The 19295-nt window shown below is 48.3% G+C and overlaps 1 protein-coding gene across 1 annotated transcript; it reads left to right on the top strand.

Annotated features, from left to right (window-relative positions):
* The first annotated feature begins 1421 nt into the window (after nucleotides 1-1421).
* EI90DRAFT_3054973 (uncharacterized protein) lies at nucleotides 1422-3989 on the top strand. The gene is made up of 8 exons (XM_039060121.1): nucleotides 1422-1811; nucleotides 1892-2060; nucleotides 2129-2422; nucleotides 2473-2990; nucleotides 3047-3249; nucleotides 3308-3383; nucleotides 3444-3882; nucleotides 3921-3989. Exons 1-7 carry the CDS (start codon nucleotides 1787-1789, stop codon nucleotides 3869-3871), a joined length of 1713 nt encoding a protein of 570 aa, XP_038916748.1. The 5' UTR covers nucleotides 1422-1786; the 3' UTR covers nucleotides 3872-3882; nucleotides 3921-3989.
* The last annotated feature ends 15306 nt before the right edge of the window (nucleotides 3990-19295 follow it).

Below are 19295 nucleotides of genomic sequence, written 5' to 3' on the forward strand. Positions count from 1 at the left end.
GGCCACTGTCCAGAGGGGTGTCAGGGCTGTTTCCACGGTGTCAACACACTTTACACCGATGGATAGCCCATTTGAATAGCTTCCAGAATATACAATTTGAGACTAAATTGACCTGTAAATTATCAAGAAAAATGCAAAATACTTTTTTGGACACGAGTCTTTTGGGGTAACTCAATGTCTGTACCCATGCTGACCACTGTGTAAAGGGGTGTCGGGACTGTTTCCCACGGTGTCAACACACTTTACATTGATGAATAGCCCATTTGAATAGCTTCCAAAATTTATTGTATGATGGGAATTCAGGTAAATACATGTTAAAATACAAAGAAGTCTTGAGATGTTATTATCCAGGATCATCCGGGATTTTCATCCGGCGGATCCGGATTGGCCATTGGGAGGTATCCCAATCTGGGATTTTTGATCCTAATCCGATCCTATCCGATCCACCCGGACCCCTACTAGCGACGCGCTAAGCGCTTCCAGTTAGAGGTCTTTTTTAATGATATTTGTAATGAGATTGGAGGCGAACATAGTATTAGAGACAAGGTCGACGTCCCACCTTTATGGCGCACGGACTCACCAGCCGCAGGAGATTTACCACTATTCCCAATCCATATTTCTTGTTGATAGGCGGCGTTGTAGGCTTAAAAGCCACTCGTCGCGACCGTTTTTTCCTCTCTCCTCAGTTACACTATCGTGAACTGAGGTGAGGTCTTATTCTTGGTCTCATTAGACCTTTACTTAATGTCTTTCATTGTCTAGCGCTAATCTGTAACGCTAGTTCTCTCACACATAGTGCATTCAGGGCTGGGAATGATGCCAACAACGGATTTCGGGCTTACCGAATATGCCACCTATGGCAATAAATAGGATGTAGAGTCGCACCCAAGGAATAGAGGGCGGGTCTGTAGTGTAACATACGGTTATCCTGGTGTTGAGGACGTCGATCGACGCACCTTATGTTGTTTGAGCAAGACATGACGACGCGCCGGTACGCATATCATGCCCATATCGGCTATCCGATATGATACCCTTTTACCATGTGTTTCGTGTTTCACTGTTGATTGCCTTCCACATGTAGCGCTGTCGCGTATCTCATTTTCTTATCACTTTTGTCTGATATCCGTGTTATTACTTTAACTACTTATACCGCTGTGCGGTTACAATATCAAGTCGGTTGTTCCCCGTTATCCGAGTGTCCCCGCTGAGAGCTACATAACAACACCTTACCTACAACGACGTTCATGGTGAAACGGCTGGCCCGGCTTTGGCCAAGAGCCCGTTTCGGGGACATGCATACCCCACGATTGAATTGGTTCTCGCGGGGATGAAGGTAGTCAAACGGGTCAATATTTAGTGTCCTTGGTATGCCATGCCATGCCATTCTCTTTTTCCTGATTGATTGTTCACGGGAGAAATGGTTGTTCCTAATGCTGTCTTCCCAACTGCCCGTTTCTCATAATCAACTCTGATATCACGATCTCGTAAACACTCGTAAACACTCGTCTCCCTGATGCAGAAGCAAATGAGATGTGTTCCTATCATGCCGAATGGAATGGGTTGTTCAAAGTAGGAACCAAGGAAGCGCATAGCACGATACCCTGGATATAAAACGTGGGTCGTCGGGTACTCGAGTATCCCCTCATTACCTGAGGAACAAATAGCGCAACGCCTAGAACATCTTTGGTACGGTCTCTTGGGGATAACCATAAACAGATCGTCTTTGGCGAGCCCCTAGTTTAGAAGAAGAAATCGAGTTTGATCCATCTTCCCATGAGCCGGAGGGATGCGGATACACATCATGCGTGGAATGCTTCCAGACGACGAAGAATTTAGCCATGACTCTGACTCTGCCCATAAATCCACAGCAAGTCCCAATTTTCAAGGTCACCAGGCATGTTATTATTCGCTTTTTCTCTCTGTATCGTATCCGTGCTTGCATGGACGGCGCTTCGTAATTACATCATCAACACGACGATGGTTATCCCTCAGCTCAGGCTTCTCCGTCCCAAACGCGATGGGAAGAAGCTTCAGGGAACAGCAGTGGTGGCTGGAGGAAGGTAAGTCCCACTTTGGGAGAAGTTCGTACCTTGCTACAGTCCCTTGTCGTGTCTTTATCGTTTCCCAGCATTGCAGGATATGCAACTGCTCGTGTTCTGTCCGATTACTTTGCACGCATTGTTATCATTGAGCCGGATTACCGAATCGAGAGAACTGCAACGCGTGTTGCTCAGCGTGGTCACTGCCATGTCGTGTTGCCACTGATGATTATCATCTGTCGAGCACTCTATTCGAATTTTGATGAGGTGGCCGCAAAGATGGGCTGTGAGGTTCGCCCTTTCTTCCGAAGGTGGATATTGGGTACGTCCTGGAACTGCAGGGCCACGGCAGCACTCCCTGGGTTTGAATATCAGAGGGTCATGTGAGTGATCAAGTTGGTCTCCCGAAGTTAGTAATCTTCGTCGATGTTAGACTGGAAAGGGTCCTCCGCGAACTTGCTGCCTCTTACGCAGGGGATTCCTTGGAGGCTATACAAGGAACCGTTACCAGTTTGCATGCTTCCACGCCATCTTCGGCTGCAATCTCTGCCGTGTCCTACAGACCTTCGATGGGATCAGCCGAAACTGTTACAATACCCTGCGTGTTTTTTGCGGATTGCAGTGGAGGAAGTGAAATTGCATTGAAATTGCTTCCCCGGGCGACTAGCAATCACATAGAGGCTCGTTCCACAGCAGCTGCGGTGGCGCAACGCTGGGGCCCATATACTCGCCGTTCTTATGCTCCGGACGCCATGTACAGGTGCTTTTATGTTCCCGTGAAGGACGAGAAGTTGAAGCACCGAATTGCTGGCCTAGTACCACGGAATGACCCCAACTCTGGAAATTGGGCCGGACTGAAAACGTTATACGCCCAGGCCCTTCGTATTGATAAAGCCGGCAGCGGAGGTCCAAAGGAAGGGATCTTCATCCAGAAGGTTCTGGATAATGAATGTGTGTCTGTATTTCTATATTCGTACTTGACATAACCATACTTTCCTATTTTTTAGTGCTTATCAGTTACTTCGCTTTAGGCGACGTGAAGCCACCCAGCAATCTTGCTCAGCTCGACCTAGCTATTCGTGACACGCATGAGGAATTATTCAAGCTCAATCCGTCGCTGAAGGAGATTTCTCTTTGGGTTTATGCCCTATTTGACCTCCTCCGAGAAAGTCAAGTGGATGACAAGATCCAAATCCTTTCTTCTAAAATGGTGTGTATTCGGGTGCGTCCAATGTTTTGGCAATATTCTTAGTTTCTTTTTTTTAAAGCGTCCCTCGTGTTACATTGACTATTTATCGGCACCTACTCCCAACAATTTCGTAGCCATCGGAGATTCTGCCATGTGTACGATACCCACTTCCATAGTGGCCACATAACTGTGTATTTACGGTGAGCTTTCCCTAGGCACGAATCCTTTTTTCGCTCAAGGGATGCCGAACGTATTCAAGAGCGTCGTTGTGCTAAATACGACCTTGCACAAGCACATCACTGGCTCCCCCAACAATACAAACATCTCCTCACTACCGATTTCGCGTTCCTATTTTGCGCTAGCCAATCGAATCTGTGGGTCCACTTACGATGCCACTCGTTCATTTGATTATGGCCACCCAGCCACGAAACCTCAAGAAGGAGAAACTTTGGAATACGGTGCCAGATTTAGGGAATACTGGAATTATCTAGATAGGGCTAGTCAGTGGAGTACAGCGGCGGCAAACGCCGCTGATGAGGTGGGTATAGGAATCAGCCCATATGTGGATTTGCTTAGCCCGCTGGTGATGGTGATGGTCTTGTGGGAACGACTCCGAGGTCGAAACGAAGCGGGGACATGTTGAACTATTTGCCTGCCTCCATCCAACAGGCTGCTCTCGGTCCTTTCCGTAGGGTATTCTGGCCATTCAATCACCCCCACCTGAGACAAATCCCAGCCGAAGTAGACCGCGAAGCCCCTATTACCTTGCTTGCAACTTGGTCTTTTTGCATACACAATTTGTGGGAACTTTTACTTTCCCACATGTTTTTTTGGACCACATGTGCTCTCTGTGCCCCTCCGAAATAAACATATGTAATTTGTCATAAATTGTGAACAACAACTGTTGGAGGAAGGGATCAAGTGATCTCCCAAACCATCAGGGAAGGGGTACCCCCCCCCTGGCATAACGGGCGAGTAGTGTATGGATGCACACTAGAAGTCCTGGGTTCGATACCAGGCTTGTCCATTTTATGTCATTTGTCCAGTCACGCTGGTTTACATCATAAGAATTTGGAGCTCCGGATAAGTCCAGTAGTCGCACCGGATACAAATTTCCTCAACAACCAGCCTAGTCATCCATCTAATGATGGCCTATAGAGGGGGGGCTGTTTGGCCTTCAAATGGGCCTAATAGGGGGTATTTACTAGTGGATGTCCTGGACATCCTGGTGAAGAAAGAAAAAAGGCCTGATCCAATTTGTATTATTCAGGGTAAACATTCAAAACATAATGCCGCAATTGAATCTGATTTCCCATGACAATCCTCAGGCTGCTCAACTGTGCACAATGCTGGCCACTGTCTGAAGGGGTGTCAGCACTGTTTCCCATGGTCTCAATGCACTCTATGCAGATGGATAGCCCCTTTGAATAGCTTCCAGAATATATATTTTGAGACTGAATTGACCAATAAATCATCGAGAAAAATGCAAAATACTTTTTTGGACATGAGTCTTTGGGTTAGTGTGGCTGTCCACCTTATGTCTGTGCACTGTCTGGAGGGGTGTCCAGACTGTTTCCCATGGTATCAACACACTTTGCATAGTTGGATAGCCCCTTCAAATAGCTTCCAGAATATATAATTTCTAAATTGACAAGCAAGTTATTGAGAAAAATGCAAAATACTTTCTTGGATGTGAGTCTTTGGGATAGTGCTGGGCCACTAAATTTCAGTGACAGTACAGTCATTGAAGTCAGACTCTTACCCAGTTCGTTGTTGCTCCATGGATGTGTGAAATCTGAGCTTTTTTGTTACTAAGTACTTTTATTCAATACTAAAGTAGTCACATTGGGATTGAAGCACATGATATGAAAATGTAATCACAAGTTCCAGTCACATGGTATGGAAATAAGGCAATCGGACCTGATCACCTACTCCAAAAAACAAATGCGACATTTCGCTCCAACAACTGGCACAATTTGGTGGTGGCGGTGTTCTCGGTAACATCTGGAAATAATACTTTGATCTCAGAAAGGCATCCTTGCCATGTCCCCTTGTCCCTCCACCACCTTTCACACCATGAACATGCCTGCAGATCACATACATAGAACCAGGCCAGATGCCTTCTGCTGAGCAAATAAGAGCCCTAAGTGAAGCAGAATGGAATCATCGTGCATGTTGGTTCCAGGCTGAAATTGCCGAGTTTCTCCTTCATGAGCCAAAGCAAAATTTAGTGTCAACAGCTGCAACAGGAACTGGAAAAACATACACATTTTTCCTTCCTGCACTCTATGAAAAAGAAACCAGGGGTTTCTTTCATAATCGCACCACTGAGAAAGCTTGCAGATCAGCATGTAGAGAGTGCAGAGAAATTAGGACTCACCACAATCGCACTGGAAGCAAGGACTGTTAGAGACTGGAAGCGAGATGAAGGATACGTCTCCATGGCAGAGGGCTTTGGCCTCAGTGACTCAGACCAGGAGCGCTGTGCCAAGTTACATGTCTGTGCCCTAATTTACTTACTGGCAGCGAGAACTAAAAAGGGGGATTAACTCTAGTCGATTTTATCACTAGGGTGTAACCTATCTACAAGTTAAGTATATATAGGTACATAGAGGGTGGGCCTGTGAATAGCGGGACAGAGCAGAGCAGAGCTAACGGGGTTAGATATTAGCCAACTGAATATTACCGATGAGTTGGGTTACGGGGTTAGTGGAATGGTGGGTTATAACCCAGAAACAGAAAGGAGGGATAGGCCCGAAGGTAGACTTGCAGGGCAAGCAAGTGAATTGCCCAGCAGGGGCAGGAGTGCGCTAGCGGACGTCGGAGCTGTCTGGAGGCCTTTGGGGTTCCGTACTTAGGGAGGCGTAGGTAATATATTGAATTGAGGGGGTGGTGACCATCAGGGGGGTCAGAGGTGATTGTGGAAACCAGAGGCTCTGAGGTTAGTGACGAAGGAGCAGAGGGAATCCAGAGGACCAGAGGGGATTGAGGATGATGGCTGTGGACGGATATGACAAGGACCATTAACAAGGATGTTGTAAAGGCATGTACATACTTGAGCAAGGATTAATTGCATACTTATATGTGAATCCATGATGACTTACTAAGTAGGCGATTGCAAGTATGAGATATCAATTTGTTGTCCTGGGTCCTGATTTGCTCCAAGGGAACCTCCTTAGACTGCTCTGGATGAAGGACAGCTTTGTCAGTAACATTAATTGTATCATTGTTGATGAGGCCCACTGTGCAGTCCAGTGGCTGTCATTCCAAACAAAATATATGAACTTAGCCTGTGTCAGGGAAATAGCCCCGAACCCCAAGCCATATGTAATTAAAGATACATATAGTCATGTGGGTAAGCAGTAACCTCCGGTTAACTGCTTACACACCACTGTAAAATACACACCATTGTATCACTTATGGCTCTGTGTGCTGAGCTACCCACTGAGACCTCACACTTTTTTAAGTGTATGAGGTGTGTTTTACAACACAACCCACTAGAACTTATCAATCTTAACATCTTGACTCAGTGTTAGACACTGGTCTGGGGTTGGCACTGAAGGTCGCTGTTGCGGGCCACTATAGGCCGTGATGGCTGTGATGCTGCAAACAAGGCCCAAGGGTAGGGCATTTGGCCTCAGCGACTCTAAAGGAGTGCTGTGCCCCCCTAGCTGTCTCTTGGCCCTCATTTCAGACTTACTGGGGTTGCCTTGTTGGGGTCAGGACTTGAGGGGTCATGGTCAAATCGATATTAGAGCTAAAGTACTATAATGTAGTATACAGGATATATATAGGAGGAAAGAATGAATGAGAGCGGACCTGGGCCGAAGGCCGAAGGGTCCAGAAGCAAACATGAATAAGGAGCAGGGTTGGCCACACAGCAGCCAGCAATGACCGAGGGTCAAAACAAACAATAACAGAAAAATAAAGGAAGGAGCGTAGGGCTGTGATAGCGGTGATGGTATCGTAGTGGCACTGGACTCGGAGTTGGGCCAGAGTCGGGCATGGGAATGGTAGCGGCCCTGTAGGGGCCAAGTGGGTGGGGTAGAGGAGTCGCACCGGGCACGGTGCCAGAGGCGGACTTGGGGTGGGGAGGTTGGTGTGGCTGTGGGGGAGTTGGCCAGGTGCAGGGGCCTCATGATCTAAGGTTGTTTTGCACTTTTCGTGCTTTGTTTTGACCGGGCTCTTCCTTATTTGGACGGAAATTGGTCTTCGCGATCTGCCGAAGTGCGGATCTCGGTTCCGATGGCCGGTTCCCTGCACATCGCCACCCTCACGTGTCATTACACATGATGCGGATTCCTATATTCCTGTCATGGGTATAACTTCACAACGGCTGGACCGTTTGGGCTGAGAATTTGCATAACTATAGTTTCCTATTTTCATAATTTCCGTGTAAATTTCGTTGTATGTTTTAATTATGGATCCTACGCAATCATCGTCTTGTCCCTGAGCTCGGACTTTTGATGTCGCTATTCCCGTTATTGGATTTCTCATTAACGCATGATCCTTTTATTATGGAAATTTGGGAGGATTAAGAGTAAATCCTTTCCTTTCTAATGGGCTATCAAGCTTGTCTCGGTCGTTACTAGTTAATCTTCGCGCTTGCTTTTTAGACATTGTCCTCGTTTTGCAGGAGTTTTAGTCATATCTCCGTCGTTCATGGGTAGTTTCCCCTATAATTACTCTCATTGGTTCCGTTTGGGTGACATCTACATTTCCTATTATAAACACGACTTTGACTTTTGCATTAGTTCCTGAGGAATCTTTGTTCTGTGGTACTTCCATCCTTGCTATGTGTGCGGACGTGGGAAAGTAGTTTCCGTGGAGGTTCTCTGATTATTTTTATAGTCAAATCTTGGTCGATTGTCCTAATTCTTGGTTTAATATTTGCTATAAATTCCCCCGAGAATTCCGTCTCGTTGATGGTAAGCTTGAAGTATTTTTGTTATTTTTCTTTCTTTCGATTTATCGTGTATAGTCGTAATAATTCGTAAAAATTCGTAAAATTCGTTAAAATTCAGGTCCTTCTATGTTCTCATATCTACTTGTCGTATGAGGTTTTGTGATTTATCTGGCATATTTCCATAATGGGTTTCCATAGTGTGGCCGTTATTTCTCCTACAACGCGTCAGCAGCTTCCACCTTGGATGTGCGTGTAGGCTCTGTCCCCATCCTGGGGTGTTGGCTGGTGTCGAGTTCAAAAGGAGTTCGGTGGGTGGATGAGTGGATGTGGCTGTTGTAGGAGAATTCCACCAGCGGGAGCCAGTCCGCCCAGTCGTCCTGTCGATGGTTGACGAACACCCGGAGATAAGCTTCAATCTCTTGGTTGACCCGCTCAGTCTGTCCATCCATCTGGGGGTGGTAGGGCGTTGAAGGGGTCAGCTTGATGCCTAGAAGGTCCACGAGCTCTTTCGAGAAGCAGGAGATGAAGGCGCTCCCTCTGTCGCTGAGGATCTCCTCTGGGAGCCCATGGTGCCTCCAGACATGCTCTAGAAAGAGCCGTGCGATACCCTCCGAGTCTATGGTCGTCATGGTGGGGGCCATGTGGATACGCTTGGACAGGTGGTCTACTACCACCAGGATGGCATTATAGCCTTTGGACTCTGGGAGCTCTCCCACCATGTCTACTGAGATCACTTGCCAGCGATGGGTGGGGACCTTGTTTGGGGTGAGCTTCCTGACTTTTCGTGAGGGGAAAGATTTGACGCGGTTGCAGGTGTCGCACCCACGTATGTACCGCCCGACATACTCTGCCATCTGGGGCCACCAGTAGTCATGGGAGACAAGTTCCAGGGTTTTCCACCACCCCGGGTGTCCTGTTGCCCATGCATCGTGGTGTAGCCGCACAAGATCATGGTGGAGTTGGGGGTCTTTGGGGACGTACACCCTTCCCCGGTGAAGGAGCGGAGCTGGATCACCTTATGTAACCAGTTTCCTACGTCCAATAACGATATTAGAGTTTGTGCTGATTTGCGTACTGACTGTGTTTTGGTTGCCAAATATATAATTGTTCACTGTCTAAACAACAATAAACACCCCCCAACGATCTCACCTGACATATAGATCGTCTATGGATAAAATTCTATATTGACTTTACTATGATTTCTAGTCAATATTACACCTAGATATACCACTTTTCAGTAGGATGTGATTTTCCTGATAATTTACTGAAGGAAAACTACTAATAAAATAATTCCGCAATAAATGTTACTCAATACAGGAGTGACCAAATTGCTCTTTCTATCGCTTAGAGTGCGTGCTAGTTATCTAGCAGGTTCAGGATCGCTCACTTTTCTCCTGTGGTGTGATAACCAAGTATTGCTGAGAGATTATTCAATTAAGAAGTCCCTCCACCAAATTCTCACTAATTCTCACTATGACACTTTTGTTCAGCTGCGTCTAACTGACCCTAACTCACGCTTAGAGTGACGTGTTAGTTTTATATTAGCTAACAACTAATATTTGCTTTTATCTTTTGGAGCAAATGAACCAACCACTGGTGAGGAGAATTAAACTTTTATTTCTACCTAAGGTTTGAGAGGGGGCAGAAGCGGCGGCCTTTTATGCTTTTCAGAGACCTCTCTACTCCCACGCCTCACACTAGTTACATGTGCTACATTTGTATTATAGATAGTTCTAGAATGATATAGGGGCTTGGGCTGTGTAAGCTTAATAATGGACTTAGGACATGACTCAGCAATAAGTAATTCATTTCTTTGTCTTTTGGGCCGATCTTAGCGGGATCTTGTAGCGCTGAAGCTATGCTCTACACCGCCTTAATTACGAACGGTTATCTTTAGAAATGACTCGGCTATAAAGGAACTTTCTAGACTGTTCTCTAATTGACCCCTTTTTGTGAAGCCACATCATTACCAATGTTCTAGAGCCTTCCCAATTAATTAACCGATCCGCGGACTTCTGAATCACTTCATGCTTATGATCCGAGATCCAGATCATCAATCATTCCTTTGTTCCGATTTATTTGAGCTTAAAATCAAAAAGTTTTGATGAATCATGGGAAAATATACAAGATCCGGTTTTTTAGCATTTTCTCCTCTTCTGATGCGATCAAAAACTGTCCGCCCGCGCCGGGGAATACTCTGTCATATGGTATTCGGTCCGCCAGACTTCCGGGCGCCAATATATTTCCCTTGAGTCACATTACTTTTTGTAAGAATTAGCAAATAAATATATATGAATTATAAGGTGTTTCGCCGTTTGAGCGATATCTCCGTCAGTTTTGAAGCTTTTAGAATGAAACAAAACCGTGGATAAAGTTAGGAAACAGTCCTTTCAGATGGTAAAAAGATTACAGTCAAGAGTTTACTGGTTCCCGAGATATTTACATTTCTTTTCCAATGTTCCTTCTTATTCTGCCGTCTATGTGCTATTTTCTTGTTGTAGGGATATATTCTTTGAATATTACACCTATGCCAGGTTCTAGGCATGCTTGTAGTAGATTAAATCTCATGCTACATGGGTGTAGATAATTTATAATGATCTTCTAATGTCTGTCCAGTCTCATAAAGATCATGAGATCTGTTAAACGTCTGAACTTGTCACCTGTTCGTTGACTATTCTGATAGATCATTGTTTTATTCTTTGAATATTATTTCTCCTACACCGGAAGTCCTGGTACTGTTCTGGGACTAGCGCCTCAAATGGTGCAGGTTCCGCCTCTGGTTCGTGGGCTTCCTGGGCCATCCGCTGAGATGGCATCATGGTTGCTCTCAGTTTGTGTCCCCACCCTGGAGGGATGATGGCGGCATAAATCCTGTCCCCAGGTTCCACTGTGGGGTCCAAGTCAGCGTGTCCCCACACTGACCGGCAGGAGGATGGGCAGCGGGACATACTGACCTTTTGCTGCGTCCAGTCTACCTCTGGGTTGTGGTGCAGCAACCACGAGTGTCCGATGATGAGGGACTGTCGCCCAAGGTTTGCAATGGCGAAGTGGGCCCGCTCCATGTGCCGTCCAAATGTCAGGAGTGCCTCTAGTTCCTCAGTTATGGCCCCATTCTCGTTTGGGGTGCCATCGACATTGTGGATGGGGATGGGTTGGGGGAGCGGGATCGTCTCGAGCCGGTGTTTTCTGACAAACTCGGGGCTTACGAAGTTCCCAGTGGCTCCTGAGTCTAGGAGGGCTGACGCAGAGACAGTGGCGAGGGAGGTCAGGGCAGTCAGCTTTACAGCTAGGTTGAGGGATCTAGGGGGGTGCTTGGACAACACGTAGATGGCGGGTGGCGAGACCACTACTTCAGGCGCCGTGCTTGGTGTTTCTCTGTCCTTACTGGTCGAGGACACGGTTTTTGTCATATCCGTGCATACCCGACCCCAACCTGACTTCCGGACCTCCACCCTCTTCACCTCCGGAGTCATAACCTACCGCTGCCGTTCCGATACTCACCTTCGGTCCTGGCAACACACCTCCTCCTTACCTCTCCGACCCTATCTCCGTCCGCTCCGATACTCATCTCGGACCGAACACCGCCCCTCTCACCACCCTCCTACTACTCCGCTCCCCCTTCACAACACCTCCACCCTCCCGTCATCCCCCTACGCTTCCCCCATCCATTCCGATACTCACCTTCGGACCTGACTACTCTCCTTTCCGCCACTCCTTCTTCCTTACCTTTCCCCTCTCTCCTCCCTCTGTTACTCCTCTGCCACCCTTCCGCCAAGTTACGACCTTCCACCGCTGTTCTGTACTTCGCACTCGGACACCGCTCGTACCTTACTCCAAGCCTCCATCATAGTCCCTACCTTGGACTTTGACTCCACCTCGGTCTTAGTCCATTGCATTGGTGACCTCATACTACGTAAACACCATTGCCAATATCCCTCGGACTTTCAACCCCGCCTCCGTAACCTCCGTAAGCTCCGCAACCCCCAAGCTTCACGGATCGCCTTCGGCACCCTCGCCGCTTGTAATGTATTTCTCGCGTTTTCCCCTCATCCCTATTTGGACTACTGCTTCTTCCTATTCTAGCCAGTTAGTCATCATCCCCACTTCCCCTCATCCTCCTGCCCCTCTGGGCCTCGCCCTCCCTACCTCCTTTCGGATGTATCACAGGTCCTGCCTTATGACCTTCGGTACCTCTCCGCTCCTTCTACCCTTTGTTCCCGTTCAGACGTCTTCGTTCCGATTCGGTTACCCTTTGTTTTCCTTGTGCTTTTGCCCCTTCCATTATATATATCGGCGCTTGTACATACTCGTTTTGGTTTAGTCTGAAATCGACCTGAAATGCCCCCTAGAGACTTCCTGCTCACCTACTGTGAAATTAAGGACCAAATGGACAAACAGCAATGGCACAGCGCTCCGCTTGAGTCGCTGAGGCCAAGGTCCCTCCACACTAAGTCTCCGATTCCACTCCGGAGTCGTCTGTTTCCGCCCCGTTCTAACAGTGGCCACGGATGGCGGAGTATGTTGGGCGGTACGTATGCAGATGCGACACCTGCAACCGTGTCAAATCCTTCCCCTCTCGTAAAGTGGGAAAGCTCATCCCGAACAAGATCCCCGTCCGCTGCTGGCAAGTGATCTCAGTAGACATGATTGGAGAACTCCCTGAGTCCAAGGGCTACAACGCCGTCCTGGTCGTAGTAGACCACCTATCCAAACGCATCCACGCAATTCCAACGGTGACAACGGTGGACTCAGCGGGGATCACACAGCTTTTCCTTGAACACATCTGGAAGCACCACGGTCTCCCTGAAGAGATCCTCAGCGACAGAGGGAGCGCATTTGTCTCGCAATTCTCGAAAGAACTCACGGACCTCCTCGGCATCAAGCTCACTGTTACAAAAATGGGGCCGGAGGCGCCCATTTTCATCCATTCAAGGCACAGGGAAAGGGAAAGGGGAAGGGAGTTGGTTCATTAGGGTTTACAGATGGTTTCACAGATGTTGTAACATGAGGTTTAACAGATGTTAGCACAGCGGGTTTTTTGGTTGTAATTGATTCGATTAACTCTATTACTATACAAATCATGTGATACAGAACCCATAAGAGTCTAAAATGGGAAATTCCCATTTCCATAACACTCACCCCCTCAACGCCCTACCACCCCCAGACAGATGGGCAGACGGAGAGAGTAAACCAAGAGGTAGAGGCCTACCTCCGGGTATTTGTCAACCATCGCCACAACGACTGGGCAGACTGGCTCCTGCTAGCGGAGTTCGCCTATAACAACCACGTCCATTCCTCCACCTGCTGAACCCCTTTCGAGCTCGACACTGGCCAACACCCTAGGATGGGGACAGAGCCCACACGCACATCCGAAGTAGAAGCCACTGATGCCTTCTCATCGAGGATGATGAAGATGCAAGAAGAGGCAAAGGCAGCGCTAGAGCATGCGGCGGACGAGATGGCCCGCTACTACGACCGGAACCGTGAGGCGGCCCCTATGTACCAAGAAGGCGACCAGGTCTGGCTCAGCACCCAAAATTACACAACAGACCACCCAACCAAGAAGCTGGACCATAAATGGACCGGCCCCTTCATGATTATTAAAGTCATCTCCCCCGCCACTGTCAAACTCCGGCTCACCACCCAACAAAGAGGGATTCACCCAGTCGTATCTGTAACAAACATCAGACTGCACCAGACCTCGTGGATGGAGAAGAGGAGTACAAAGTAGAGAAAATCCTGGACTCTAAGTGGCTACGCTGAAAACTCCGGTACCTGGTAAAGTATACAGGCTGGCCACACTCAGAAAACCAATGGCTCACGCGCGACCACCTAACCCATGCCTCAGACCTAGTCAAGGAATTCCACCAGACACACCCACATGCCCCAGGGAGAGAAAGAGAGAACCGCCCAGCCGCTTCGAGGCGAAGCAGCTTAAGAGGGGGGTGATGTCAGGGCACACCCCACCTGACCCCATGCCGCGCCGCCCTACTCCGCTTCCCCACTATCACTCTTTGTCTCTTCTTTCCCCTTTCCTTCTTTCTTTCTATTTCCGTTCCATGGTCGACTTCCCCTTCTCTATGTATTACTAACACACCTAACCCCGCTCCCCCGATCGCTGCGCCCACCGCGTGCATTCCCGCTCACAGAGCAGCACACCTCCGGGATCTCCCATGGAGATACCGAGGGGAGTGCGGCTGTGTGCGGGGATGACATGGCTCCTCCCACGTGACCCTGACCGCATGTATATAATAGCACCTGGGGTGGGAACAGAAGAAGCAGCCTTCTTCTCAACTTCCCACTTCAGACTAAGTGGTCGGGGACGCTCACCCTGCAACAGGACCATTGCTACGCATAGCCGACACCTGTCCCATCGAGTCCCTTGCACCGGGACCTCACCGCTTTCGGAGCTGTCCCTGACAGACTCCAGGGGATAGTGGGGCCCTGGAGTTTCCTGCGACTCTATCCGATCAGCTTTTTGGGCTGATCGTTCGGCGCTTACACGTTTTTTGTGCAAGTCAATCACCTCGTGAGGAGGTGAGGGATCTTCCCCAGCTTGGGTTAGATCGGTATGTCGTGGAGTTCTGGGAGTATTTGGCCCCGCACTTACTCCACGTAAGTTTCTAAAACCTTCAGGGACCAGCCCTGAGGTGGTTGCTAATGCTGGATCATGTTGATCCTCATCGTCATCTGACGACAGCTTTTGGTTTGAATCTCCCATGATGGGAGATTGCGGTTTCTTAATAAACCGCTCGTTTCTTTTTAGTGTCGCTGCAGATGCGACCTTGCCCTTGCGGGCATGTTTAGGCGCCATAGGCGCTTCCAAGTCAGATGTTAAGATTATGTAGTTGTGGGTTGTGTTGTAAAACACACCTCATACACTTAAAAAAGTGTGAGGTCTTTGGGTAGCTCAGCACACAAGGCCGTAAGTGATACAAGTATGTGTATTTTACAGTGGTGTGTAAGCAGTTACCCGGAGGTTCCCGCTTGCCCACGTGACTATATGTGTCTAATTTACATGTGACTTGGGGTTCGGGGCTATTGCCCTGACAGATGGCTACCCTGCATCGGGCCTGCCAGTACACATGCCCAATTCCCCCCCCATGAGGTCCTCAGCGCCAGACGCTATGCCCGGACCGCCTTGACCGCAGACGCATTGTAGGCAGGATAATCACCCACACACAGACTCGGCTTGGATACCTGCTTCCACGATTAGAAAACCACCTTTCATTCATGCGACAACTCGATACGAATTTGGTATCTAAAAATAGTGCTAATTCGTACGATTCCGACGATATCAAGAACGTCCCAAATGGTGGAGAATTGACGGAGTTCTGCATTGGACAGGTTAGGCATGGCAGGTCATGAGTATGTGTGGGCATGGGAAGCTCAAGCGGCAACCCAGAATTCCAGCCTCACTCGTTCCCACAGCGTCTAATAAATTGGTAAAAATGCTTATCGGCTGCGTGAGACTTATCTCCAGCTGCATTTCCAATTTCGGCTCTTAATTCTGCAAATCCGTTGAGATATCGCTTATTTTCTTATATTTTCATATTTTGCCATCATTTCAGATATTGATTGATATTCTTTTGTTGTTACTGTTACCTTTTTTATTATTTTGCCTAACAAGGTATCCAGGTGCCATATGGTACCAATATTCCCCATCTATTCTTTCTAAAAATAATTATCAGATATAATCCTGTACATACCGGGTTTTTGAAAAAGAAGTTCTCCCCTCCCCCAAATTCTCTAAGGTGCTAGGATGCGCTAGAGTTGGAGTGAGTGAGTGGAGTTCCAACAGTAGGAATAAGGGCAACAATCTAGCCTGCAACAAGTGGGTAGTGGATTTGTTGAGCCCAGACCTTGTGGAATCCCAGAGAACCCACCACAGAGTTAAGGATCGAGTCAAGTGAAGTTTAGAGAGAAAGTAGAGAGTTTCGAGAGTTTGGCCCCCACAAGCTTAGTTGGCATAGAGAGCGGCAAGCCCTCTTTCAGCGGCCCTGACAGTCAGGGTGTGTGCCCTGATACATGGCCCCAAAGAGGTACTCTGACAGACCCAACTGACAGGTATATGTATAATCAATGGGACATTGCTGAGAGCATGATCCTCAACTTAATGTTGGCTCATGCTGCTCAGGCAAGCCTACATCATCTCTACCACTTGTACATATGCCTGTGCTCAAATTTAGCTAAAATGACAGTTTAGGTGCAGTTAAGGATTGGCAGTTTTGATGCACTTTAGCCCATCATGAAACCCCCTAATGGATTACAGATGAATCTGGATTGAATCTATATACAGCCGAGCTTATCAAGGGCAGATGAGATATCAAGAATGAGAACTTTCCCAGACTCAGTTCCAATGGCTGTGAGGGACTCATGGGAAACCCATGTGGTCAGAGACAAGTGAGGGGGTATACAGAAAATGTAAGCAGCATCAACACAGAACCATTTCCCTTCCTTGATGTGTATTAGAGCCTTTCCCTGGAAGGCCACATCAAAAGCCACAGAAGCCACTGAATGAGAATGGCCCTCAAGTGTCTTGAGGTGACTCCCAGTATGAGGGTCCCACAGCCTGATGGTCTGATCATCTGATGCTGATGCAAGGAGCAATCCATCTGAGGAGAAGGCCACAGATCTCACCCAATCAGAATGGCCCTCAAGTGTCTTGAGGTGGCTCCCAGTGTGAGGGTCCCACAGCCTGATGGTCTGATCATCTGATGCTGATGCAAGGAGCAATCCATCTGGGGAGAAGGCCACAGATCTCACCCAAGCAGAATGGCCCTCAAGTGTCTTGAGGTGGCTCCAAGTGTGAGGGTCCCACAGCCTGATGGTATGATCACCTGATGCTGATGCAAGGAGCAATCCATCTGGGGAGAAGGCCACAGATGTCACCGAATCAGAATGGCCCTCAAGTGTCTTGAGGTGGCTCCCAGTGTGAGGGTCCCACAGCCTGATGATATGATCACGTGATGCTGATGCAAGGAGCAATCCATCTGGGGAGAAGGCCACAGATGTCACTGAATCAGAATGGCCCTCAAGTGTCTTGAGGTGGCTCCCAGTGTGAGGGTCCCACAGCCTGATGGTCTGATCATCTGATGCTGATGCAAGGAGCAATCCATCTGGGGAGAAGGCCACAGAGCTCACCCAAGCAGAATGGCCCTCAAGTGTCTTGAGGTGGCTCCCAGTGTGAGGGTCCCACAGCCTGATGGTATGATCATCTGATGCTGATGCAAGGAGCAATCCATCTGGGGAGAAGGCCACAGATATCACTGAACTAGAATGGCCAATCAGAGTTGCAATGTTGGAAGGCCATTCTAAATCATGCCCAGCATGTACAGTTACAGTTGGATTGGGTCCTTGTTGGAAGGCAGGCAACAGTTGGCTTTTTTGGGGAAGGAATGGCAAAACAGACTGACTGATGTGTGCTGCAGTGGCTTCAATGGTTGGAGCATGGGCCATAATCATACGGTAGGCTTCATGCAAAATATGGCCAATATGAGCCAGGTGACTTCTCCTTCTCTAATATAATAGTCAGTAATAGAGTCCTCAAGCAAGCAGCATCATCACTAACCATCCAAGGAAGAATGTCCAATATACCTCTAGCAGCATCACTGACATGCCCCATCATACTCATCACAGCAATCCATCGTAACAAAAGCCCCTTTCCAGTATTCCCAAGACCAGTGAACTTCTCCAGTGCATCCCTAATTTCACCATCATCAACCTCCTGAAGCTTTCCCAAATGGGCTGTCCAAAAGCGGCATGCATACTGCACTTCTTCCCCCACCACTGAAGTAAGCTTGGCACTCAGGTTCACCACCCCCACATTGAGTGAATTCCATGGGACAATCTCATCAATAGATGGAATGAGATTGGTGTTGAGCAGAGTAAGGCAGCGAAGGGCCATCCACCTCTCATGCCTCCCTACACTAACCCTAAGCTCAGGGTTCCCGCACCGTTCTATGATGAAATCTGGAAAGGAAGGGTGGTAGACTTCAACTCTACCCTTCGGCTCTGAAGGCAGTGGTATGATGGATTGTATGCGATCAAGCAACGGTGTAGGATTGGAGACCATGGCAAAAGCACCGAGTGCTTTCACAGGCAATGGATCCTTAAGCAGAACAACTGCATGTAGAAGACGGAAGAGCTGGGTAGGGATATCTCGAGGGGTTCCGAAAACACTGGCAGACAAGACTGCTTCATAAAGACTATCCAGCTCAGCATAAGGACTCGCATCATGCAGATCCACACCACCCATGATGGTGTGCAATCGACGCACAGGATCCCTGACATTATCATCTCCGATGAATTTGACTGCGGTAGCGGCCCAGATGAAAAGCCCATCAGCTTTCTTCGTGAGGCCAGAAACCATTTCAGATGATGGCCATCCGTCCGGGACGAAACGACTAAAATCTTCGTGAATAGATTTGAGCCGATCTTGCAGATATAACTCAATGTCATGCGAAGCGATGTTTTTATCCACTTCATGAACTACGATCTTGTCAACATTCATGGCTGGGTCAAGTTTGTTAGTGATATGGTACTCTGGCCGGCTTGTTATGAGTATCCGGAGGCCCGGGATGCCAGTGCAACGAGGGATGAGATGGTGGAGTATTTCTTTCGCATCTTCTCGGCTACACTCATCCAGAGCGTCAATTACTAGGAGAAGAGGCGCAGAAAGCTTGAGGCGTCCAACGGGCGCGAAGAAAAGCTCGGAGCATTGGGTGGAAATGGAGACATGGGCAAGCTTTTCATTTTTCTTCAGCGCATCCGCAACGGCCGCGCCGAAACTCGGAAGCTTTTTGGCGAAGTCCCGTATGATCGACCCAAGAAAGAACTTCGCATTGGACAACTCGGCGTGTTGACGGACAAAGAAGAAGCTCGATCCAAGGAGGCCAGATTTCTCGGCGTACTGCGCGATGGTGCAGGCGATAGTCGACTTGCCGATCCCAGCTAGACCGTTTACCCAGAACACAGATTTAGTCGTATCGTTGACTGGTCGGTGCAACCATTGCTCAATCTTATGAAGAATCTCAGTTCGCGTCCCCTGGAAGCAGTTGGATGGGGCACCCTGCCTGCTGGTGTCATAGCCGGCGTCGAGGGTATAGTGAAGAGTGTCAAGTAATCGATTTGCTTCTTCATCCACGCGGAGTTGCTAGAG

This window comes from Cantharellus anzutake (assembly GCF_015039405.1).
Source record: "Cantharellus anzutake strain C23 chromosome Unknown EI90scaffold_20, whole genome shotgun sequence".
Taxonomy (NCBI): domain Eukaryota; kingdom Fungi; phylum Basidiomycota; class Agaricomycetes; order Cantharellales; family Hydnaceae; genus Cantharellus; species Cantharellus anzutake.

Coding starts and splice junctions, on each gene's coding strand:
- EI90DRAFT_3054973 (XM_039060121.1), top strand. CDS start 1,787: ATGCGGATACACATCATGCGTGGAA. Junction 2,423..2,472: donor TTTGAATATCAGAGGGTCAT/GTGAGTGATCAA, acceptor CGTCGATGTTAG/ACTGGAAAGGGTCCTCCGCG. Junction 3,250..3,307: donor AAATCCTTTCTTCTAAAATG/GTGTGTATTCGG, acceptor TTTTTTTTAAAG/CGTCCCTCGTGTTACATTGA.